This window comes from Somniosus microcephalus, chromosome 7 (assembly GCF_052327205.1).
Source record: "Somniosus microcephalus isolate GS21.2 chromosome 7, FLI_Smic_1.0, whole genome shotgun sequence".
NCBI classification, from domain to species: Eukaryota; Metazoa; Chordata; class Chondrichthyes; order Squaliformes; family Somniosidae; genus Somniosus; species Somniosus microcephalus.
The window spans coordinates 32,853,599-32,879,408 of record NC_140993.1 but is presented as its reverse complement, the minus strand read 5'-3'; the positions used below and the strand labels follow the sequence as shown (position 1 = coordinate 32,879,408).

Here is a 25,810-nt window from a genome sequence, read left to right as displayed (position 1 = left end):
AGTTTGGGTGGAGATAAGGAATAATAAGGGGAAAAAAACACTAGTGGGCGTAGTCTGATAGGCCTCCGAACAGTTGCAACTCTGTTGGATGGAGTATTAATCAGGAAATAGTTGAGGCTTGTAATAAGGGAACAGCTATAATTATGGGGGATTTTAACTATCATATTAACTGGACAAATCAAATTGGGCAGGGCAGCCTTGAGGATGAGTTCATTGAGTGTATTAGGGATGGGTTTCTTGAGCAGTATGTAACTAAACCAACCAGGGGGCAAGCAACCTTAGATTTGGTCCTGTGTAATGAGACAGGATTAATTAAAAATGTCCTAGTAAAGGATCCCCTTTGAATGAGTGGCCATAACATGGTTGAATTCCATATTCAATTAGAGGGTGAGAAGATTGGATCACAAACAAGCGTGCTGAGCTTGAATAAAGGAGACTATGAAGGTATGAGAGTGGAATTGATTAGAGTGGACTGGGAAAATAGATTAAAGGGTAAGACGGTACATGATCAGTGGTGTATGATGTAAGCAAAAGGAGTCTCACACATTAAGTAACTTTAAAGTAAGCTTTAAACAACTTATAATCACACTATATACAGGAGAGGTCTTCACCATGCCTCTGGTAGAAGCCCCTTACAATACTGAGTAGTTCAGTATTTATACCAGTCCAACAGGAAGTGATGTATGACAGGAAGTGATGTATGTACAAAGTTCACAGTTCATAGTTTCACAGTTCACAGTTCACAGGAAGTGACACATAACTTCCCGGAAGTTATCATTATTATCACATTCTTCCCTCCTGCAGGATTAGAAGGCTGTGGTCTTCCTTTTGTTCCGCAGCCGCCGAACGAGGAAGAGTCGCACCTGTTTGGGTTCCCATCGTAGAGGGTCGCTGGTCCGCTTACATGCGGTTGGCCATTGGTCAGAGTCTGTGTGGCCTGGATTACCCTGTGAAGGGTCGGGGAGGTCATGGCTTCGCGTACGAGCCCCAATAGGTTCAAAGTCGGTTTGCCTCTGTTCAGAGGGAGGTGCAGAGCTGGTCTGTGGCGGATCAGTACTTTCGTGCGCGGTACTGGGAGGATCACAACTTTGAGTACGCGGTTCTACCGGCACCAAGCTAGTTGGTGTCCAATCAGGATCCTGGAGAGGGGTACCCGATAGGTTCCAAGAGTTTCCTGGTGAAATACCATCACCCGATGTCCCACTAGGTTCTGGTGGGCAGGGAGCCAGATCCCGTAATGATACGGTAGATTCTCGGCCGTCGGGATATCGTATGTTTGCATAGGTAGGGTTGGCATCAGTTAGTTCGACCTCGTCTACGAGAGGGTCATTTTTAGACGTCCGAACGTATCTTCGGAGTAGAACAGGTCCAGGAGTAGTTAGCCATGACGGGAGTGATGTCCCATGAGATGAGCGACACTGGAATCCAAAGAACCGCTCATGAGGTGTAGTATTTGTGGCTGTAGAAAGGAGGGACCGTATAGAGTGCAATGCATCCGGAAGCACTGCTTCCCATTGCTGGTCTGGTAGGCCCCGAGATCTTAAAGCAAGACGTACGGAATTCCAGATGATACCGTTATACCTCTCTACCTGCCCATTTCCGATGGGATGGTATGGTGTTGTTTTGCTTGTAGCAACTCCCCGTTCTGAGAGGTAGTCCTTGAGTTCCTTTGACATAAAGGATGGACCCCGATCTGAGTGAATATAAGCCGGCATGCCACAGAGAGAAAATACCTGCTCAAGGCAGCAGATTACTGTGGATGCCAGCATATTGGAGCAGGGGAAGGCAAACGGAAAACGTGAATATTCATCAATCATGGTGAGCAAATATGTGTTCCGAGTGGAAGAGGGCACTGGGCCCTTAAAATCGATGCTAAGTCGTTGCATCGGTTGGGTTGCGTGTATGAGCATACCATCTGAGGGGCGGAAGAACTGAGGTTTTAATTCCGCACAAAGCCGGCATTCTGAGCATATTTTCTTTACATCTCCAGTAGAAAAAGGGAGATTCCGTGATCGTACGAAATGTAGCATGCGCGTAACGCCAGGATGACACAATCCATTATGGACATCTATGAGAGTAGAGGACGACATAGCGGAGCAGAATGCCCGTGTGAGGGTGTCCGGGGCCACATTCTCCTTGCCAGGTCGATAGTGAATGGTATAACCAAAAGAGGCCAGTTCCATCCTCCAAAGTTGTATTTTATTATTCTTAATTTTGGTTCGTTTTCGATTATCGAGCATGAAGGCGACTGATCGCTGGTCCGTGATTAATGTAAAGTGCTGGCGAGCTAGAAAATGGTTCCACTTCCGTACTGCCTCTATGATGGCTGTGGCTTCCTTCTCAACCGGAGGATAATGTAGCTCGGCACCTTGTAAGGTCCTGGACATAAATGCTACAGGACGACCTTCCTGATTTAGAGTAGCCGAGATCGCCACCTCCGAGGCATCACATTCAACTATGAAAGGGAGATTCTCATCGATGGAGTGAAGAGCCGCTTTCTCCAACTGTTGTTTGAGAAGGTTAAAGGCTGCAACAGCCGCTGTTCCCAATGGAAATGATCTAGCATGCAGCAAGGGTTGGATTTTGTCCGAAAAATGAGGAATCCATTTAGCGTAGTATGCAAACAGACCGAGAGCCCGACGTAAAGAAGCCGGATTCTTAGGTGATGGGAGTTCTTGGAGCGGGCGAAGTCTTTCTGGGTCTGGCTTAATGATACCATTGCCTACGCAGTAGCCGAGGATGTTGATGGTCGGTTGCGACTCAACAGATTTAGATTCATTCAGGGTTAAGTTACGGCGATGGAGGGCATCCCGAAATTTTTGGAGGTTGGCGTCGTGTTCCTGTTGATCGTGACCTGCAATAGTAATGTTATCAAAATAGGGAAAAGTGTCCCTTAGGTTTTCCTGTTTAACCAGGCCATCCATTGCCCGTTGGAAGACAGCCACTCCATTAGTAACCCCGAATGGGAGGCGACAAAATTGGTACAGCCGTCCATTAGCCTCAAAGGCCGTATACTGCTTATCTGAGACCTTCAAGGGTACTTGATGATAGGCACTTTTTAAATCGTAAGTTGAAAACACTTTGTATTCGGCCAGTTTATTAACCATATCATCAATGCGTGGCAATGGGTAGGCGTCCAAGTCGGTATATTGATTGATGGTTTGCGAATAATCAATGCATAGTCATTGTTTGTGAGGTTTTAGAGGGTTCTTGACAATGGCGACTTGAGCCCGCCAGGGCGACGAACATGGTTCAATGATATCCTCTGCTAGAAGTCGAGAGATTTCAGCCTCAATAAAAGATTGGTCTTCCTGATTAAAGCACCGCGATTTCGTTATTATTGGTTTGCATCGAGGTGGAATACTGGCAAATAATGAGGGTTCATCAAGTGAAGCTGCTGACAATGCACAAAACGGTAATTTAGACGGTATATTAGAAATAGTAAGTCCAGGATTGGATCCGCCGAACTCAATGGTGAGTTTCTTATGCTGTTTTTGGAAATCCAGCCCTAAGAGGAGATCACTACATAAGTCCTTGAGCACCGAAAGTCGGGTGGAGGGATACAGGCGACCATTAAGTGTCATATCAACAACACAAAAGCCGGAGGTTCTGGTATTAAGTGATGACTGAGCCATCGCAATTGCCTGGTCCGATGGGAAGACATGTAGTTTCAATTTCGCAACAATCTGTTCTTTAATGAAACTATCAGTACTTCCTGAGTCAATTAAGGCATCTAAGGTATGCCCATTAATTGAAACTTTTGTAGCTGCATGAAACAGGTTCTGTGGGCAAGCAGCTGTAATTGGTGTCATTGCACAGAGAGTGGCTGAAACTCTCGGTGTGCTTCTTCGGGAGAGAGCTCGAGGGGAAGCTTGATAGGTCCTAGCTGGAGCATCTCGATAGGCCCTAATTGGGGCAGTTCGGTAGGCCTTAGCTGGATAGGCCCTCGTAGAGGCTTTTGATTGGCAAACTTTAGCAAAGTGTCCTTTTTTTTTGCAATAACTGCAGATTGCATTGCGAGCAGGGCAGAATTCCCTAGGGTGAAAAGCATCTCCACAAAAGAAGCATTCCTTCCTAGATTGCCAAGAGGCTGCTAAAGTGGGGTCATCCTCCTCTTCATTATCAGAATTAGATTCCTCCATGATAGGGTTCACCTGAGACCACTTGAATTGTCTGGTTGCAGTTACAGCAGCAGATCGAGATCTGGGCAGCTGATAGAGGTCTGCATTTTTCTTTGCCAAATCCAGAGAACAAGCTAGGTCAAAAGCTTTTTGTAGCTCAAGTGTTTTGCTTTCTAGTAGACGCTGGCGTATAAATGGAGAGGCAATCCCGCAGATGAAAGCATCACGAATCATTTCTTCGCGGTACAGCTCAGCTGAGGCTGCCTGAAAGTTACAATCTATGCTGAGCCTGCGAAGTTCTTGAAGGAATTCGTTAATCGATTCCCCTGGCCCTTGTCGGGCTGTGGCCAGTAGATGTCTAGCATAGACCTCATTTGTTTCTTAAGTGCCCGAATCACCTCATCGTAATTATCCCATTCATCAACATATTCAAACACTGTTGGGGTCACATAGTTGATAAGCATCCTCAGTTTAGGAGGAGCAGTCGCTTTACATTCATCAAGGAAATTCTCAAAAGTACAGTACCAATGCTTCCATACCTTGCCAGCTGCTGGTGTGTTTGGGTCCAAGTCCAGACGAGTAGGTTTAAGGAGGTTTTCCATGATGGGTGGTTCCCTGGATCCTTAATTCCGAGTTTGTCCAAAGGTCTAGTATTTGTGAGTGTAAATACTAAGTTGTTTAAATTGATGTAAGAAAAAGGAGTCTCACACATTAAGTAACTTTAAAGTAAGCTTTAAACAACTTATAATCACACTATATACAGGAGAGGTCTTCACCATGCCTCTGGTAGAAGCCCCTTACAATACTGAGTAGTTCAGTATTTATACCAGTCCAACAGGAAGTGATGTATGACAGGAAGTGATGTATGTACAAAGTTCACAGTTCATAGTTTCACAGTTCACAGGAAGTGACACATAACTTCCCAGAAGTTATCATTATTATCACAGTGTACATTTAAGGAGTTATTTTACAATTTCCAAAAAATATATATTCCACTGAGGAAAAAAGGGTGTAAAAGAAAAGATAGCCATCCGTGGCTAAGTAAAGTAATTAAGGATAGTATCCGACTAAAAACAAGGGCATATAAGGTAGCCAAATCTAGTGGGAGGATAGAAGATTGGGAAGTCTTTAAAAGACAGCAAAAAATAACTGAAAGATTGATTAAGAAAGGGTAGATTATGAAAGTAAATTAGCAAGAAATATAAAAACAGATAGCAAAAGTTTCTATAGTTATATAAAAAGAAAAAGGGTGGCTAAAGTAAATGTTGGTCCCTTAGAGGATGAGACCGGGAAATTAATGGTGGGAAACATGGAGATGGCAAAAACGCTGAACAAATATTTTGTATCAGTCTTTACGGTAGAGGACACTAAGAATATCCCAACACTGGACAAACAGGGGGCTCTAGGGGGGGAGGAGCTAAATACGATTAAAATCACTAAGGAAGTGGTACTTGGTAAAATAATGCGACTCAAGGCGGATAAATCCCCTGGACCGGATGGCTTACATCCTAGGGTCTTGAGGGAAGTGGCGGTAGGGATTGTGGATGCATTGGTAATAATTTTCCAAAACTCCCTGGACTCAGCAAAGGTCCCGGCAGATTGGAAAACTGCTAATGTAACACCCTTATTTAAAAAGGGTAGTAGGCAGAAGGCTGGAAACTATAGACCTGTTAGCCTAACATCTGTGGTTGGTAAAATTTTAGAGTCCATTATTAAGGAGACAGTAACGGGACATTTGGATAAACATAATTTAATAGGACAAACTCAGCATGGTTTCACGAAGGCGAAGTCATGTTTGACAAATTTGCTTGAGTTCTTTGAGGAAGTAACATACAGGGTGAATAAAAGGGAACCAGTGGACGTAGTGTATTTAGACTTCCAAAAGGCATTTGACAAGGTGCCACACAAAAGATTATTGCTCAAGATAAAAAATCACGGGATTGGGGGTAATCTTCTGGCGTGGGTGGAGGATTGGCTCTCTAACAGAAAGCAGAGAGTTGGGATAAATGGTTCATTCTCAGACTGGCAATCAGTAACTACTGGTGTTCCGCAGGGGTCAGTGCTGGGTCCCCAACTCTTTACAATCTATATTAACGATTTGGAGGAGGGGACCGAGTGTAACATATCAAAGTTTGCAGATGATACAAAGATGGGAGGGAAAGTAGTGAGTGAGGAGGACATAAAAAACATGCAAAGGGACATCGACAGGCTAAGTAAGTGGGCAGAGATTTGGCAGATGGAATACAATCCTGGAAAGTGTGAGGTTATGCACTTTGGCAGGAAAAATCATAGAGCAAGTTATTATCTTAATGGCAAGAAACTGGAAAGTACTGTAGTACAAAGGGATCTGGGGGTCCTGGTGCACAAAACTCAAAAAGTTAGTATGCAGGTGCAGCAAGTGATCAAAAAGGCCAATGGAATGTTGGCTTTTATTGCTAGGGGGATAGAATATAAAACAGGGAGGTATTGCTGCAGTTGTACAAGGTATTGGTGAGACCGCACCTGGAATACTGCATACAGTTTTGTTGTCCATACTTAAGAAAAGACATACTTGCTCTCAAGTCAGTACAAAGAAGGTTCACTCGGTTAATTCCGGGGATGAGGGGGTGGACATATGATGAGAGGTTGAGTAGATTGGGACTCTACTCATTGGAGTTCAGAAGAATGAGAGGCGATCTTATTGAAACATATAAGATTGTGAAGGGGCTTGATCGGGTGGATGCAGTGAGGATGTTCCCAATGATGGGTGAAACTAGAACTAGGGGGCATAATCTTAGAATAAGGGGCTGTTCTTTCAAAACTGAGATGAGGAGAAACTTCTTCACTCAGAGGGTAGTAGGTCTGTGGAATTTGCTGCCCCAGAAAGCTGTGGAAGCTACATCATTAAATAAATTTAAAACAGAAATAGACAGTTTCCTAGAAGTAAAGGGAATTAAGGCTTATGGGGAGCGGGCAGGAAATTGGACATGAGTCTAGGTTCGGAATGGTCATGGCCCTGTGGGTAGTGGAGCGGGCCCAGGGGCCATGTAGCCTGGTTCTGCTCCTACTTCTTGTGTTCTAATTCTGTGTTAGATTTCAGGAGATGGTTTTATTCCTGTTCCTGGCTGGGGTGGAGATCGCCTTTACAGAAGGTAAGTACTGTAGAAAATATAGGGACAGAGTGATCTCCTGGACGAGTTTCGATCGCCTAGATGGGTCGAAGAGGAATTTCCCAGATTTTTTCTCCCAAATTGGCCATTGTTTTTTTTTACCTGGTTTTTCGCCTCTCCCGGGAGATAACATGGGTTCGGGTGGGATGGAGAGTGATAGTCGATTTGAGGTTAGGATCAGATCAGCCATGATCTTATTGAATGGTGGAGCAGGCTCGAGGGGCCAATTGGCCTACTCCTGCTCCTATTTCTTATGTTCTTATGTTCTTACCTCCAGCCAAACTGATTCTACTTCCTGATCTTCCAAGCCAAGATCCTTTCTCTCTACTGTCCTTATGCCATTCTGCCTGTTTTTTTGAAATGTCAAGTACCCTGAAACTTTTAGTTCCCAACCTTGGTCACCTTGCAACCATATCTGTGTAATGGCTATTAGATCAAACCCATTTATCTCTATTTTTGCCATTAGTTCATCCATCTTGTTACGAATGCTTCATGCTTTCAGATAAAGAGCCTTTAATTTAATTTTTTACCATTATTCCCTGCTTTGACCTTATTCTCTGCTGCACTGCTGCCGTTAAACTCTCTGTCCCTTCCTATCACACTCTGCTTATTTTTACTCAAATCGCTACACTGCTTTATTGCCTTGACCTTTCTCTATAGATTTCTAAATTTCCCCTCACCTGACCCCTCCCCCCATTTTTTAGTTTAAAGCCCAATCTACAGCCCTAGTTATTTGATTTGCCAGGACGCTGGTCCCAGCCCAGTTTAAGTGGAGCCCGTCCCGATGGAACAGCTCCCTCTTTCCCCAGTACTACTGCCAGTGCCCCATGAATTGAAACCCCTTCTTCCCACACCACTCTTTGAGCCACACATTTAACTCTCTGATCTGATTGACCCTATGCCAATTTGTGCGTGGCTCAGGTCATAATCCAGAGATTATTACTCTTGAGGTTCTGCTTATTAATTTAGACCCTAGCTCCTCAAACTCCCTCAGCAGAACTTCATTCTTAGTTCTACCTATGTCGTTGGTTCCTAAATGGACCATGACAACTGGATCCTCCCCCTCCCACTCCAAGTTCTTCTCCAGCCGCGAGGAGATATCCTTAACCCTGGCACCGGGCAGGCAACACAGCCTTCGGGACTCTCTTTCGTGGCTGCAGAGAACAGTATCTATCCCCCTGACTATACTGTCCCCTACTACTATCACATTCCTTCCTTCTCCCCCCACTTGGATGACCCCCTGTACTACGGTGCCGTGGTCAGTTTGCCCATCCTCCCTGCAGTTCTTTTCCTCATCCATACAGGTTGCAAGTACCTCGTACCTGTTGGACAAGGTCAAGGACTGAGGCTCTTCCATCACTACATCCTGGGTCCCCATATCTGCCTGACTCGCAGTCACACCCTCCTGTCCCTGACCATTGACAAACTCTAAAGTACTACTTAACCTAAAGGGTGTGACTGCTTCCTGGAACAAAGTGTCCAGGTAACTCTCCCTCTCCCTGATGCATCGCAATGTCTGCAGCTCGTACTCCAGCTCAACAATTCTGAGCCGAAGTTCCTCGAGTTGCAGATACTTACTGCAAATGTGGTTGCTCGGGATCGCGATGCTCTCCACAGGCTCCCACATGCTGCAGTTATGACACACCACCTGCCTGGCCATCTCTAACATTGTTTTATTTATTAATTAATTAGTTGAAGCTTTTATTCAATTGATATTTTAGTTTTATTGTTTGATTATTTTATCTAGTTTAAGTTATTAATTTAATAACTACGAGCAAGTTACAGTTTCTCAGCTCTTAATTTAACCCCCGGTGTCCTGGCCAATACTTATCCCTCAATCAACATAACAAAACCAAATTATCTGATCATTATCACATTGCTGTTTGTGGAACCTTGCTGAGTGCAAATTGGCTGCCGCGTTTCCCACATTACAACAGTGACTACACTTCAAAAGTGCTTTATTGGCTGTAAAGCGCTTGAGTTGTGAAAGGTGCTATATAAATGCAAGTCATTCTTTTTTTAAAGCGCAACAATTAAGGGGAGGTTGCATGATCTGCTCGAGCAATCCAGTAAAATGTAATGAAACTGGAAACAAATCATATAGGGTGAAAAGCCAAGTATATGCAGAATAAAAATAAAAATATATAAATGCAAATAATTTTGTGGTCATCGACCTGAAACGTTAACTCTGTTTCTCGTTCCACAGATGCTGCCTGACCTGCTGAGTATTTCCAGCATTTTCTGTTTTTATTTCAGATTTCCAGCATGCGCAGTATTTTGCTTTTAAATTCTTAGTTACTTACATATGAGCGATTGAGCGGAGGTCAGATACATGTAGCAGGCCCAATAAAAATTCATAAAATGGTAGAAAATCATTTTCAAGAATCAGGTGCAGGCCAGCGATCGGGGCTCAGAGTAAAAAATAAAAAGGCCCCTCTAATGAATTTTCAGCATCTGAAACCCATGTAATTTTGTTGGAAAACTTAAAATATACCAAGAAAGAAGAACCCATATGAAAAAAATGGTGACCCGCGCATTCACAGTTGAGGGGGCAATAAAAGGCATGCCAACCCAGGATATAGGTGCTAACAATGGCCCCCGGGGAGCGAGAACTCCGAAGAAAAATGTTAATGAAGAGATTTAGCGTTGGCTTTTCCTCCACCGCCCGCCTGAAATTAGGCACGATCGTGGTGGAGAATAAAGGAAAATGCAGGTGGTGAGGACGATCGCCTCACTGCTCGACCTGCATTTCCCTCCCCATTCCTCTGCCGGGATCACCGCCAGCCACTCCTTACCTGCCTGCAGGTAAGCACTGAAGGCCTCCGTCTCAGTCAAGGCCTTCAGTGGGACAGTTCTTCCAATCTTTGGCGCATTGCAGATGGTACACACTGCAGCCACGGTGCGCCGGTGGTGGAGGGAGTGAATGTTTATGGTGGTGGACGGGGTACCAATCAAGCAGGCCGCTTTGTCTTGATTGGTACCCTGTCCACCACCTTAAACATTCACTCCCTCCACCAACGGCGCACCGTGTCTGCAGTGTGTACCATCTACAAGATGCACTGCAGCAACTCACCAAGGCTTCTTCGGCAGCACCTCCCAAACCCGCGACCTCTACCACCTAGAAGGACAAGAGCAGCAGGCGCATGGGAACACCACCACCTCCAAATTCCCCTCCAAGTCACACACCATCCTGACTTAGAAGTATATCACTGTTCCTTCATCGTCGCTGGGTCAAAATCCTGGAACTCCCTCCCTAACAGCACTGTGGGAGCACCTTCACCACACGGACTGCAGCGGTTCAAGAAGGCGGCTCACCACCACCTTCTCAAGGGCAATTAGGGATGGGCAATAAATGCTGGCCTTGCCAGTGACGCCCACATCCCAGGAACAAATATTTTTTAAAAACGGCACCTGCTTCTTGCGGTGCTGCACTAGCCGTCTCTCGGACCACTGAGGTGCTCTCTCTTGGCAGTGGATATCCTGCCGGGAGCCCACCATGCTGGAAAAATGACCCCTGATCCAGGGAAATGGGTCATGGTTGGGGTAGAGTTGGGGGCAGGTGGAAGTCCCACCCATTGCTACTCTGGCTCTGACAGGAAAATCCATCACTTAAAGATGCAACAAACAATTTATAGGTAAGTTTAAGCGCATTCACCGGGATTTTCTGGATCGCACTTACACAAAAATTAAGCCGAAATGTACAAAGGTTTCTTGCCGATGCGAACTTATGCCAAGATTTCCTGCAGATTGCATTTGCTTATGGTGGAATGTAAAAACCGCCATAAAACAGGCGCAAATGTGGCGCCACCAATAGGGGTAATAGCAAGTAGGCAGATGTCTTCTGCCATGGTGCCTCGCTCTCATAGCCTCTTGCATCTGCTGCTCCTCTTCCTCCTCCATTATTATGGAGAACCAGGGCAATCCCATTGGGAAGGCCATTCCAGCTGCTTAGTCCTTCTAAATGTTTGGAAGGGGGTGTGGGGGGAGGGGCGGGTGCAAAGTTTGAAAAGCATGGTAGGGTTTAAACTCACAACCTCTGGGTTACTAGTCTAGTACCATAGCCACTAGGCTACCATACACCTATGTGTTACTCAAATTTGGTTTGTTTATATAGAAAATAATGTGATGAATCAAATTTGAAGGGCCAGGTAAGGGTCAGAACATGGAATCCCTTTTAATCCTTCATTCATTTTTCTACCTGTACATATCGCCCCCCCCCAGGCTCACACACACTTACTACAACTGCGATGCCATCCAAACGGCCTATTCCCTTGCCTCCACCAGAGCCATTGTTCAACCTTACAAGGGAGTTGGTAACAGCAGCCAATCCATTGATCACTCTCAGATATCACTCCCTTCCCCTGATACACAGAATCATAGAAATTACAGATATTACTGCAGGGAGACCATTTAGTCCTGTGCTGGTGCTAACTCTTCAAATTAAAGTCATCTACTCTAATCCCATATCTCTGCATTTTCCCTTCATTTTGTTCTTTCACAATATCCTTTTACATGAATAGTAAGCACTTGGGTGAGGGACCATAGGGTAACTGGCTGCAGCGGAGCCATACTCCAACATTAGACAGTGTCTTTAGGAGACAAAGGGAGGTTTTCATCCTCTTGAATTATTTCCTGGACCAATAAAATTAACACTTTGTCTAAATATTCTTTTGAAGATCTAAGCAAAAGTGATGGTTAGAACATTTGTCATCTACTGGATCCCAAATCATTTTTGACAAGTACATTTAAAAAATAAAGGTATATATATAAAGGAAGAACAAAAATATAAAGCCTTTGATTACCAGTAATAGGCTATTTTCTCTCCCTGGTTATTTTCTTGTATGTTTCTATCCAGAAGGTTGTGGCAGATGTTTGTTGTGGCTCCTTCCATGAACTTCACATATACATTCCCTTTCGTCACATCAAAATTGTAATCTAGAATTGCTCCTGTCGGAGGGCTGTGCCAGTAAAACTCTTGAGCAAGCTCACTCCAGAATTCTGTTTGGAAAAAAAATAGAATGATACTGATAACAAGATTTATAAATAATAGGACATACTTTTACAAAGTCTGAAACATACAAGCAGTGCTATTTCCCAGTAAAGATTAAAATTCTTTTATTCTTGACGAGATGTCACTAGTTGATGGTACAAGGACTAGGGGACACAGATTTAAGGTTTTGGGCAAGAGATACAGGGGGGATGTGAGGAAAAACTTTTTTACACAGCGAGTGGTGAGGACCTGGAATTCGCTGCCGATGGAAGACACTCGGTCTAGAAATTCGGTTGTTAGCGCCACCGATTAGCGCCTAAAGAGGCCGAGAAGTGGGGCGCTAGCCAATTTCCGGGCGGGCGCAGGGCGCCTAGCGCCTCGCCCCATATTGAGCATGCATTTAGCGCCGGCGCTAAATCTTAGCGCCCGCTCATGGGTGCAGGCAGATTATGACGTCATTTGAGTGTGCAACGCCTTTTGGGCGCCCCAGACCGGAAATTCAGTGGCGCCCCCCTCCGTAGCGCCTGGCGCTAATAGTGACAGCTTGCCTGGACCCTTACCAAGTCGCTCTCGGGCTGCAGGAGCGTTATTTAAAGGGGACTGGTGTGGTTTAAAAGCGGCAGCCATTTCTGGAGCACAACTTCCTCGAGAGCTACAAAGAGTTGCTGAGCTGCACACTGAGAGCCATTTGACCACTGAGCCAGTGCAGGCAGACGATCTTCAGCCTGCTGACCATCACCTTGCTGTTGGTGAGCCTTAACAACGGGGAACCTTCCTGTGGGCCCTTATTATGGGGGCTGCATTGGAGGGGAACGTCCTGCTGCTGAATCATCTGGAAAGGGCACTGAGACGCTGGGAGAGGGGGGCGGGCATGGCCAGATGGAGGAGGGCCAACAGATGTCGCCACAGCAGACCTTATGCTGGCAGGGTTTCCCGACAGCAGTTTTCCTACATGAACATGTCGGAGGAGCAGTGTGTCAGAAGGCTGCGATTTAGAAAGGAGGTGGTGATTGAGCTGTGCCAGCTGCTTCAGCCAGATCTGCAGCCTCAGATAAGGTGCAGGACATCTCTGTCGGTGGCTGAGAAGATGCCTGCTGGCCTGAACTTCTACGCGAGCGGCTCTTCTCAGGCTGCGCGTCAGAGGCTGATCAGAAGTAGCTTCTAGGCCCCTCTCACGGAATGCTTGCTGCCATTCCAAGAATAGGAATGGAACCAGTCTGATACTCCCAAGCCTGTGAAGGGCAAGATGCATGTAAATAGCAGGCATGGCCATTGTAAATGAAGAAAGTGTTTCATTACACAAAATGTGGTTCCTTCAAACATGAGAAAGCTATGGCAACAGAAAGCAAAACTAATACACTGACACATAACTGCCTCTCACACCCGGGAGACTGTCCAAAACATAAATCACATTCCGACCATCTTCCTTGGCCTTGATTCCACTGCACCAACCAAAGCATCCAATGCCCCATCAGTGAGGCATTCCGCCCTCTGCCTCACCCTTTCCATGTCTTGCTAGGCTGGTGCGCCACAGGTAGGCTCCCACCGCTTTGAAGGCCTACAAGGCAGTGAGTGTGTCTGGTGATGCCAATTGACCTGCCTCTTTAAGAGCTGGCCGACACCAGTATGTCTCAGGGAAAGTGATTATTGACAGCACCTTCGCTGCGCCCCGCCGCCACGAAATTGGGTTGCGCCGCCGGGTTAGCGCCTTAGGAGTCCCGTGCAGCGCCTGATTTAGCGCCGCAATCACCTTCAGGGGCGCTGCAACCCAATATCGCACTAGGTGGCGCTAAATTGCGCCTGGCGCTAAACTTTGCACTTCGCCAGGACTAGCGCCCCAAATGGGGCGATACCGAATTTCTAGCCTCCAATGTTTTCAAGGGGAGACTGGACAGGCACTTGAGGGAAATAAACTGGCAGGGTTACTTGGATAGAGCGGGGAATGGGACTGACTGGATTGCTCTACAGAGAGCCGGCACAGACTCGATGGGCCGAATGGCCTCCTTCTGTGCTGTTATGACTCTATGATATAATGTTATTTATTGCAATTTTTTTTTAATTAATTCTGAGGAAGTGAGCATTACTGGCAAGGCCAGCACTTATTGCCCATCCCTAATTGCCCTTGAGAAGGTGGTGGTGGGCTGCTTTCTTGAACCGCTGCAGTCCGTGTTGTGATGGTACTCCCACAGTGCTGTTAGGTAGAAAGTTCTAGGATTTTGATCCAGCGATGATGAAGGAACAATGGTATATCTTCAAGTCAGGATGGTGTGTGACTTGGAGGGGAACTTGGAGGTGGTGGTGATCCCATGCGCCTGCTGCCCTTGTCCTTCTAGGTGGTAGAGATCGTGGGTTTGGGAGGTGCTGCCGAAGAAGCCTTGGCGACTTGCTGCAAGCTATCTGTAGATAGTACAGTCACGGTACGCCGGTGATGGAGGGGTGGATATTTAGGATAGTAGATGTCCTGGATGGTGTCGAGCTATTCGAGTGTTGTTGCAGCTGCAGCCACCCAGGCAAGTGGAGAGCATTCCATCACACTCCTGACTTGTGCCTTGTAGATGGTGGAAAGGCTTTGGGGAGTCAGGAGGTGAGAATAACGAGCCTCTGGCCTGCTCTAATGGCCATGGCATTTATGTCTACCGTGGCTCAGTGGTAGCTCGCTTACCTCTGAATGTAGTCGGTTCAATCCCCACTCCAGAGACTTGACCATATAATCTGGCCTGAAACTTCAGCCAAGTAGCCAATCTCCTTGTACGCATTCTTAATGTATAACCATAGTCAGTGCGAGCTGCCACACTCTTCAAAAATGTGGACGGTCAATACAGCTAATTCTGAACCTGTCCTCATCCGCTGCCTGTACATGCACACTCGGCAGCCCAGCCCTCCACCAAGCTCAGTTTGGTCTGAAGTACTCCTATAGCTGGCCTAGGTGAGATCAACTAACTCAGGTCAGATCAGGGATTGAAATTGACTCTCTGGGTCTATATCCCTCAATACCACATTGAGCTGGTATTTACCCACTGAGCCATCATGGAGAATGATGTAAGAAAACTACTGGGCACTTGGTCTAAGCGTTAAACAAAGCTTTAATCAACTGTTTTACAACATGGAGGTCTAGTTGTGTCCTTCACTAGTTCCTGTTAAGAATGTCCTGAGCAAGCTGGGCCCATGCCCGAGTATTTATACTCTCCCTGGACAGCGCCACCCGCAGGCTGCTCAGTATTATTTCATAAGTCTTTCTTTCATGAATGACTGATTCATGTCAGAGAACCTACCATTAATCCCCATCTAATGACTGTGTAGCTGCTTCATACTGAATTATAAACTAAAATATCAATAAATTTGTACCGATTACATCACAATCGTTCATCCTTCAATCAGAATGTCATTAGGAGGCAGCTCAGAAATTACAGAATGAGTTGGACATAAGTGGGCAGAACAAGGCAAATGGAATTTAATGCAGACAAGTGTAAAGTACTGCCCATAGGAAACAAAGACAAGCAACATACATATTCATGAATCTTGAAATAGTTAAAGTTGAAAAAGACCCAGAGGGAGAAATTCAACTCGTGTCCGTTTCCGCCAGTAAATAGGCGGCACATTCCCAATGTACGCCCGAAGGCTTCGGCCTGAGGCCCGAGAAAAATTGGGCCTCGAGCTTTGTTTGCAATGAATTGGCGAGCTGCAGACGCCAACTGGGCATCCCTATGCTCCTCCCTGATCGAAGCCTGACCAATTCCGCCAGCTCTGGCGCCGAGCCTGACCACAGGCAGGGCCTGGAGGAGACAGAGCGGAGGGGGTGGGCATGGGCCATCAATAGCCCACGGTATTTTTGTGGAGCCAGGAAGCGCATATCCATTTGTTGGAGTGGCCTCCAGCAGTTCCTTTCAGGGCCTCGGATTAAGCCGCTGAAGAACTGCAACAGCTGGCCAGAACAAGCATGACACAAGCTCCACCTATTTGCTGACCAATATTGATTGAAGGAAGATGGTTGTGGTGGTTGAAGGTCAATCATCACAGCCCTAGGACATCGCTGCAGGAGTTCCTCAAGGCAGTGTCCTAGGCCCAACCATCTTCAGCTGCTTCATCAATGACCTTCCCTCCAACATAAGGTCAGAAATGGGGATGTTCGCTGATGACTGCACAGTGTTCAGTGCCATTCAAAACTCCTCAGATAATGAAGCAGTCCATGCCCACATGCAGCAAGACCTGGACGACGTTCAGGCTTGGGCTGATAAGTGTCAGGTAACATTCGCACCACAGAAGTGCCAGGCAATGACTATCTCCAACAAGCGAGAGTCTAACCACCTCCCATTGACATTTAACGGTATTACCATTGCCAAATCCCCCACCATCAACATCCTGGGGGGTCACCATTGACCAGAAACTTAACTGGACCAGCCACATAAATACTGTGGCTACAAGAGCAGGCCAGAGGCTGGGTATTCTGCAGCAAGTGTCTCACCTCCTGACTTCCCAAAGACTTTCCACCATCTACAAGGCACAAGTCAGGAGTGTGATGGAATACTCTCCACTTGCCTGGATGAGTGCAGCTCCAACAACATTCAAGAAGCTCGATTCCATCCAGGACAAAGCAGACCATTTGATTGGCACCCCATCCACCACCTTAAACATTCACTCCCTCCACCACCGGCGTACCGTGGCTGCAGTGTGTACCATCTACAAGATGCACTGCAGCAACTCGCCAAGAGTTCTTCGACAGCACCTCCCAAACCCGCGACCTCTTCCACCTAGAAGGACAAGGGCAGCAGGCACATGGGAACACCACCACCTCCAAGTTCACCTCCAAGTCACACACCATCCTGACTTAGGAGTATATCGCCGATCCTTCATTGTCGCTGGGTCAAAATCCTGGAACTCCCTCCCTAACAGCACTGTGGGAGTACCTTCACCACATGGACTGCAGCGGTTCAAGAAGGCGGCTCACCACCACCTTCTCAAGGGCAATTAGGGATGGGTAATAAATGCTGGCCTTACCAGCGACGCCCACATCCCCTATACGAATAAAAAAAAAGACTGGGGTCCTACAACTTGCATTAGGACCCTCAATTGAATATGCTGAGCGCCTAGCGCCTGTTCAAGGTGGGCGCCTTGTACACCTGGAAATCATTAGAGATTGGGGTCATGACCTGAAATTAGTCCCCCCATGGTGATTTAATGCACTTAAAAGCAGACACAGATGTGTTCAATTTCTCCCCCCTAGAGTTTTAGTAGATTCAACGCTAAACATGTCCAACCAATGAAGAGCAGCAAAACGTTATTCTACATAGTCAAAATAGTAGAGTACAAGTCAGAGGATTCTTGATCAAACGCCACTGTGCACACACCTTTAGTGCAGTGTAAGGTTTAACATGAATCAGTCATTCATGAAAGAAAGACTTATGAAATAACACTGAGCAGCCTACGGGTGGTGCTGTCCACGGAGAGTATAAATACTCGGGCACGGGCCCAGCTTGTGCAGGACATTCTTAACTGGATCTAGTGAAGGACACAACTAGACCTCCATGTTGTAAAACAGTTGATTAAAGCTTTGTTTAACGCTTAGACCAAGTGCCTAGTAGTTTTCTTACATCAAGGTTCTAATCAACTAAACAAAAGGGAGACATTCAAGATTTGGAGGCAATGCAGAGAAGAACTAAGACAGATTCCCTAGTGTCAAGGATCTCAGTTATGAGAAAAGACTGGAGAAACTTGGGCTTTTCATCCTTGAAACAAGGTGAAACAAGGTATCTGACCGGTGATCTTATAGAGGTAAATAAAATTGTAAGTGGTACGGAAAAAAAACATAGAAGATAGGAGCAGGAGTAGGCCATTCGGTCCCTCGAGCCTGCTCCGCCATTCAATGCGATCATGGCTGATCATCCAAATTCAGTACCCTGCCCCTGCCTTCTCCCCATATCCCTTGATCCCTTTAGCCTTAAGAAATATATCCAACTCCTTCTTGAATATGTTTAATCAATTGGCCTCTACTGCCTTCTGTGGTAGAGAATTTCACAGCACCACTCTCTGGGTGAAGAAATTCCTCCTCATTTCTGTCCTAAATGGCCTTATCCTTAGACTGAGACCCCTGGTTCTGGACTCCCTGAACATCGGGAACATCCTTCCTGCATCTAGTCTGTCCAGTCCTGTCAGAATTTTATAAGTTTCAATGAGATCCCCTCTCATTCTTCTAAACTCCAGTGAGTATAAGCCCAATCGACCTAATCTCTCCTCATAAGTCATTCCTGCCATCCCAGGTATCAGCCTGGTGAATCTTCGCTGAACTCCTTCCATGGCAAGAACATCCTTCCTCAGATAAGGCGACCAAAACTGCACACAATACTCAAGATGTGGTCTCACCAAGGCCCTGTACAACTGCAGCAAGACATCCTTGTTCCTGTACTCGAACCCTTTCGCTACGAAGGCCAACATACCATTTGCCTTCTTAACCGCCTGCTGCACCTGCATGCCTACCTTCAGTGACTGGTGCACAAGGACACCCAGGTCTCGTTGCACTTCCCCTTCTCCCAATCTATTGCCATTCAGATAATAACCTGCCTTCCTGTTTTTGCCACCAAAGTGGATAGCCTCACATTTATCCACGTTATATTGCATCTGCCATGCTTCTGCCCAATCACCCAACCTGTCCAAATCATACTGGAGTTTCTCGGCATCCTCCTCACAGCACACACGCCCACCCAGCTTTGTGTCATCTGCAAACTTGGAGATATTACATCTAGTTCCCTTGTCTAGATCATTAATATATATTGTGAAGAGTTGGGGTCCAAGGACCGATCCCTGCGGTACCCCACTAGTCACTGCCTGCCACTCGGAAAAAGACCCGTTTATTCCAACTCTTTGCTTTCTGTCTGCCAACCAGTTCTCTATCCAAGTCAATACATTGCCCCCAGTCCCATGTGCCTTAACTTTACACGCTAATCTCTTATGCGGGACCTTATCGAAAGCCTTTTGAAAGTCCAAATACATCACATCCACTGGTTCTCCCTTATCTATTTTACCAGTTACATCCTCAAAAAATTCCAGTAGATTAGTCAAGCACGATTTACCTTTTGTAAATCCATGTTGACTTTGTCTGATCCTGTCACTGTTTTCCAAGTGCTCTGCTATTACATATTTTATAATGGACTCTAGCATTTTCCCCACTACCGATGTCAGGCTTACCGGTCTGTAATTCCCCATTTTCTCTCTGCCACCTTTTTTGAATAGTGGGGTAACATTAGCTACCCTCCAATCCATGGGTACTGTTCCAGATTCCATCGAATGTTGGAAGATGATCAGTAATGCATCTACTATTTCTAGGGCCACTTCCTTAAGTACCCTAGGATATAGAGTATCAGGCCCTGGGGATTTATCGGCCTTCAATCTCGTCAATTTCCCTAACACCATTTCCCTACTTTCTTTCAGTTCCTCCCTTTCATCAGAGCCTATGTTCCGCGACATCTCTGAGAGGTTATTTGTGTCCTCCTTTGTGAAGACAGAACCAAAATATGTATTTAATTGGTCTGCCATTTCTTTGTTCCCCATGATAAATTCCCCTGATTCTGACTGCAAGGGACCTACGCTTGACTTCACCAATCTTTTTCTCTTCACATATCTATAAAAGCTTTTACAGTCAGTTTTTATGTTCCCTGCAAGCTTACTCTCATACTCTATTTTCCCCTTCTTAATTAATCCCTTTGTCCTCCTTTGTTGAATCCTAAACTGCTCCCAATCCTCAGGTTTACTGCTTTTTCTGGCCAATTTATATGTCCTCTCCTTGGATCTTATGCTATCCCTAATTTCCCTTGTTAGCCACGGTTGAGTCACCTTTTTTGTTTTATTTTTATGCCAAACTGGGATGAACAAATTCTGTAGTTCATCCATGCGGTCTTTGAATGTTTGTCATTGCCTATCCACCGTCAACCCTTTGAGTGACATTCCCCAATCAATCCTACCCAACTCGGAAAAGGTAAATCAGAAAATTACATTAAAATAAACTGCAAGAATAGAACAAGGGGCCATAGGTTCAAACTAATAAAAGACAACATTAAAGGAAAGAAGTTGCATTTATATAACACCTTTCATGGCCTATGAAGTACTTTTGAAATGTAGTTACTGCTGTCATGTAGAGAAAAGCAACAGCCAATTTGTGCACAGCAAGCTCCCACAAACAGCAATGAGATACATGACCGGATAATCCGTTTTAAGTGATGTTGGTTGAGGGATAAATATTGGCCAGGACAACAACAACTTGCATTTATATAGTGCCTTTAACATAGTAAAATGTCCCAAGGCACTGCACAGGAGCGTTATCAAAAACAAAAATTTGACACCGAGCCATATAAGGAGATGTTAGGGCAGGTGACCAAAAGCTTGGTCAAAGAGGTAGATTTTAAGGAGCGTCTTAAAGGAAGAGAGAGAAGTGGAAAGGCGGAGAGGTTTAGGGAGGGAATTCCAGAGCTCAGAAAGATGGCATCTCCAACAGTGCAGCGCTCTACTTAAGTGTCAGCCTGGATTATATGCTCAAATCTGGAGTAGGGCTTGGACCCATCATTTGTTGACTCAGAAGTGAGAGGGCTCCAACTGAGCCGAGGCTGACACCAATTTGGCACCAATTCTCCTTCATACAAAGAGTGATCAATACTTGGATTAGACACCCAGATGGTGTAGTATAGAAAAAGCAATCTGGAATAATTAAGAAACGATTGGATGCTGCAATGAGTGGCCTTGGGAGTCCTTAACATTGACTCCGGATCCCATGAAGTCTCATGGCATCAGGTCAAAAATGGGCAAGGAAACCTCCTGCTGATTATCACCTACCGCCCTCCCTCAGCTGATGAATCAGTACTCCTCCATGTTGAACACCACTTGGAAGAAGCACTGAGGGTAGCAAGGGCACAGAACATACTCTGGGTGGGGGACTTCAATGTCCACCACCAAGACTGGCTTGGTAGCACCACTACCGACCGAGCTGGCCGAGTCCTGAAGAACATAGCTGCCAGACTGGGCCTGCGGCAGATCCTGAGAAAACCAACATGAGGGAAAAACCTACTTGACTTTGTCTACCTGTCGCATATGCATCTGTCCATGACAGTACTGGTAGGAGTGAGCACCACACAATCCTTGTGGAGACAAAGACCTGTCTTCACACTGAGGACACCCTCCATCGTGTTGCGTGGCACTACCACCGTGCTAAATGAGATAGATTCCAAACAGATCTAGCAGCTCAAAACTGGGCATCCATGAGACGCTGTGGGCCATCAGCAGCAGCAGAACTGTATTGCACCACAATCTGTAACTTCATGGCCCAGCATATCCCTCACTCTACCATTACCATCAAGCCAGGTGACCAAACATGGTTCAATAAGGAGTGTAGAAGAGCATGCCAGGAGCAACACCAGGCGTACCTAATAATGAGGTGCCAACCTGGTGAAGCTTCAACACAGGACTAGATGCATGCTAAACATCAGAAGCAGCATGCTATAGACAGGGCTAAACGATTCCACAACCAACGGATCAGATAAAAGCTCGGCAGTTCTGCCTCATCCAATTGTAAATAGTGGTGAACAATGAACATCCCCATCCTCAATGATGTCAGAGCCCAGCATGTGGGTGCAAAAGACAAGGCTGAGGTATTTGCAACCATCTCCAGCCAGAAGTGCTGAGTGGATGATCCATCTCGGCTTCCTCCTGAGGTCCCCACCATCACAGAAGCCAGTCTTCAGCCAATCCGATTCACTCCATGTACTATCAAGAAACAGCTGAGCGCACTAGATACAGCAAAGGCTATGGGCCCTGACAACATCCCAGCTGTCGTGCTGAAGGCTTGTGCTCCAGAACTAGCCGTGCCTCTAGCCAAGCTGTCCCTGTACAGCTACAATACTGGCATCAATTGTCCTGGTATGTCCTGTCCACAAAAAGCAGGACAAATCCAATCCAGCAATTGCCGCCCCATCAGTCTACTCTCAATCATCAGCAAAGTGATGGAAGGTTTCGTTGACAGTGCTATCAAGCACTACTTACTCACCAATAGCCTGCGAATCATTGTCCAGTTTGATTTCCACCAGGATCACTCAGCTCCAGACCTCATTACAGCCTTGGTCCAAACATGGACAAAAGAGTTGAATTCTAGTGGTGAGGTGAGAGTGACATCAAGGCAGCATTTGACCAAATGTGGCATCAAGGAGGCCTTGTTAAATTGAAGTCAATGGGAATCAGAGGGAACATTCTCCACTGGCTGGAGTCATACCTAGCACAAAGGAAGATGGTTATGGTTGTTGGAGGTCAATGATTGTTGGCGACCAATCATCTCATCCCAGGACATCATCAGGGCAGTATCCTAGGCCCAACCATCTTCAGCTGCTTCATCAATGACCTTCCCTCCATCATAAGGTCAGAAGTGGGGATGTTCACTGATGATTGCACAGTGTTCAGTTCCATTCGCAATTCCTCAGAGAAAGAAGCAGTCCATGCCCACATGCAGCAAGACCTGGACAATATTCAGGCTTGGGCTGATAAGTGGCAAGTGCCAGATAATGACCATCTCCAACAAGAGAGAGTCTAGCCACCTCCCTTTGACATTCAACAGGATTACCATCACTGAATACCCCACCATCAACATCCTGGGGGTCACCATTGACCAGAAACTTTACTGGGCCAGCCACACAAATACTGTGGCTACAAGAGCGGGTCAGAGGCTGGGTATTCTGCAGCGAGTGTCTCACTTCCTGACTCCCCAAAGACTTTCCACTATCTACAAGACTCAAGTCAGAAGTGTAATGGAATATTCTCCACTTGCCTGGATGAGTGCAGCTCCAACAACACTCAAGAAGCTCGACACCATCCAGGACAAAGCAGCCCGTTTGATTGACACCCCATCCACCACCTGAAACATTCACTTCCTCCACCACCGGCATACCATGGCTGCAGTGTATACCATCTACAAGATGCACTGCAACAACTCACCAAGGCTTCTTCGACAGCACCTCCCAAACCCGCAACCTCTACCACCTAGAAGGACAAGGGCAGCAAGCACATGGGAACACCTGCAAGTTCCCCTCCAAGTCACTCACCATCCTGACTTGGAAATGTATTGCTGTTCCTTCATCATCACTGGGTCAAAATCCTGGAACTCCCTCCCTAACAGTACTGTGGGAGTACCTTCACCTCACGGACTGCAGCGGTTCAAGAAGGCAACTCACCAGCACCTTCTCGAGGGCAGCTAGGGATGGGCAATAAATTCTGGCCTTGCCAGCGACATCCACGTCCCAGGAACAAATAAAAAAAAAGGGGAAGGGAATTTAAGGTCATTCTGAATGGATGAACAAATATGGTCTGAATGGCCTTCACCATGTGTAATTCTCTTGTGATCTTGTGATGTACCAATCACTTTTTCACAATAAACATGATACATAGGGTGACTTCCAATCAGAAATGTCATCCCTGAGGTTAAAAACCAAACTTCGCCATCATATTTTACGACACTGGTTAATCGATCCTCAATTTTCTCTTTTATGCATGAAACATCAGACAGGTGCCAAATACTACAGTTGTGAAAAGCCTTCCAGATATTGGGGAAACTGCTTTGCGCAATATGTGGACCCCTGGCAAAAAATACTGTTGTACAATATTGATTGCACTAGAGAGGGTGCAGAGGAGATTTACGAGGGTGTTGCCAGGACTGGAGAATTTTAGCTACGAGGAAAGATTGGATAGGCTGGGGTAGTTTTCTTTGGAACAGAGGAGGCTGAGGGGAGACTTAATTGAGGTGTATAAAATTATGAGAGGCCTAGATAGAGTGGATAGGAAGGAACTATTTCCCTCAGCAGAGAGGTCAATAACCAGGGGGCATAGATTTCAAGTAATTGGCAGAAGGTTTAGAGGGGAGTTGAGGAGAGCTTTTTACACCCAGAGGATGGTGGGGGTCTGGAACTCACTGCCTGAGAGGGTGGTAGAGGCAGGAACACTCATCACATTTAAAAAGTACTTGGATATGCACTTGAAGTGCGGTAACCTACAGGGCTACCGACCAAGAGCTGGAGAGTGGGATTAGGCTGGATGGCTCTTTATGGGCTGGCACTGACACGATGGGCCGAATGGCCTCCTTCTGTGCCGTAAATTTCCGTGATTTTATGTATAAAAAGAAACACACTTCTGTACATACTCAGGCTTTAACTGGAGTGTGAACCAAGTTTGTTTATTCAATCATTACCACAAACAGATCAAAAACATAAAGCTGATGTTGGCAAACACCTCGATGTTAGACGGCTGTAGCTAGTTATATATAGACGAAATATATAGATATAAATATTTATGCTAAATTGGATGTCGTCAGCAGCGATTTGTTAAAAAAAATACCATACCTTCTGGGTTTTCAACAGATTTCTTATATAGCTTTCTGTAGGTTTCCAAATCTGCTACGTGCGCATCTGGCTGGAGAAATGGGTCGGGGTGGTAGACCAACTTTTGCACAGAGACTCTTTCGGATGTCATGGTTATCTCCGGAAAGGGGAGCCGCTTCAGCCCAAGACTGCACTGAGCACAAGTGGGAGTCGCTCGGCAAATGTCAGAGACCTCCCTCAGGCCCCGCCCCAGGTACCTGGCACAGGCCAGCCCACTGCAACACTTGGCACACAATAACTGGTTTACATGGAACACAACCTCTGCAATGGTGATAATATATCACAAATGCACGAATCATAGCTCAACGGATACATTTTCATTCAATGCATAATATTGCTAAATGCTAACCAAGTGCATGAGGCCTCCCCCCGCCCCAACCTCCACCCCCCTGTTACACTTGACAGTGCTCCCACTGCCCGCTCTGGCTGGTGATGTGGGTCTAAAGGTCGGGCTGTCCAATCGCCAGCTTGGAAAGTCCCACCTCCCTCTGCTATTGAATCAATTACGTTGCAGTACCCAATACAAACAAGAACACGAGCATATTCGGTCTGTTCCTGCAGTGTTTGTATATCTTTGGGGGAATGGTAATCCCTCCCGACAGATTTCTTCAAGTAGGAGTGCCCCTGAGCTGTACACACGGGTGTTTCCCACTCAATCGCCTGAAGTGCAGATGCTCTTGTTCTGCACGGCTCCTCCGATTCGGAATCTTCAGATGAAGGGGGGTGGGGGAAAAGGCTCCTATAAAGGAACGACAGCTCTCTTGACAAAACGTGCACAGATAGGAGATGAACTACAGCTTTAAGAAGTCGACAAATGTAAGAAGTCACACAACACCAGGTTATAGTCCAACAGTTTTAATAACCTGGTGTTGTGTGACTTCTTACATTTGTCCACCCCAGTCCAACTCCGGCATCTCCACACCAGATTAAGAAGTCGAGTAAGTGCTGTTTGGGAAGCACAGTAAAGAAGCACTAAAATCAGTGGAAACAATCACTGCAATTGCTGCAACAAATGATTTTGTTTAAAAAGGATGAGTCCACCTTAATGGAAAGGAAATTACATTACAGATGTTCAACCTACAACAAAGAAAGACAGACTTGCAATTATATAGCGCCTTTCACGACTTCAGGTCGTCTCAAAGCGCTTTACAA

General features: G+C 46.0%; 1 protein-coding gene across 1 annotated transcript in view; it reads right to left on the bottom strand.

Moving 5' to 3' along the window:
* acss2l (acyl-CoA synthetase short chain family member 2 like) overlaps positions 1–24,840 on the bottom strand; it is a 122,356-nt gene extending 97,516 nt beyond the window's left edge. Inside the window, exons 1-2 of the mRNA XM_085992379.1 lie at positions 24,620–24,840; positions 12,073–12,268 (exon numbers count right to left, since the gene is read on the bottom strand). Coding sequence (XP_085848505.1) covers positions 12,073–12,268; positions 24,620–24,749 — 326 coding nt within the window. The 5' untranslated portion in view covers positions 24,750–24,840. The remainder of the gene's footprint in view (positions 1–12,072; positions 12,269–24,619) is intronic.
* Between the last annotated feature and the right edge of the window lie 970 nt (positions 24,841–25,810).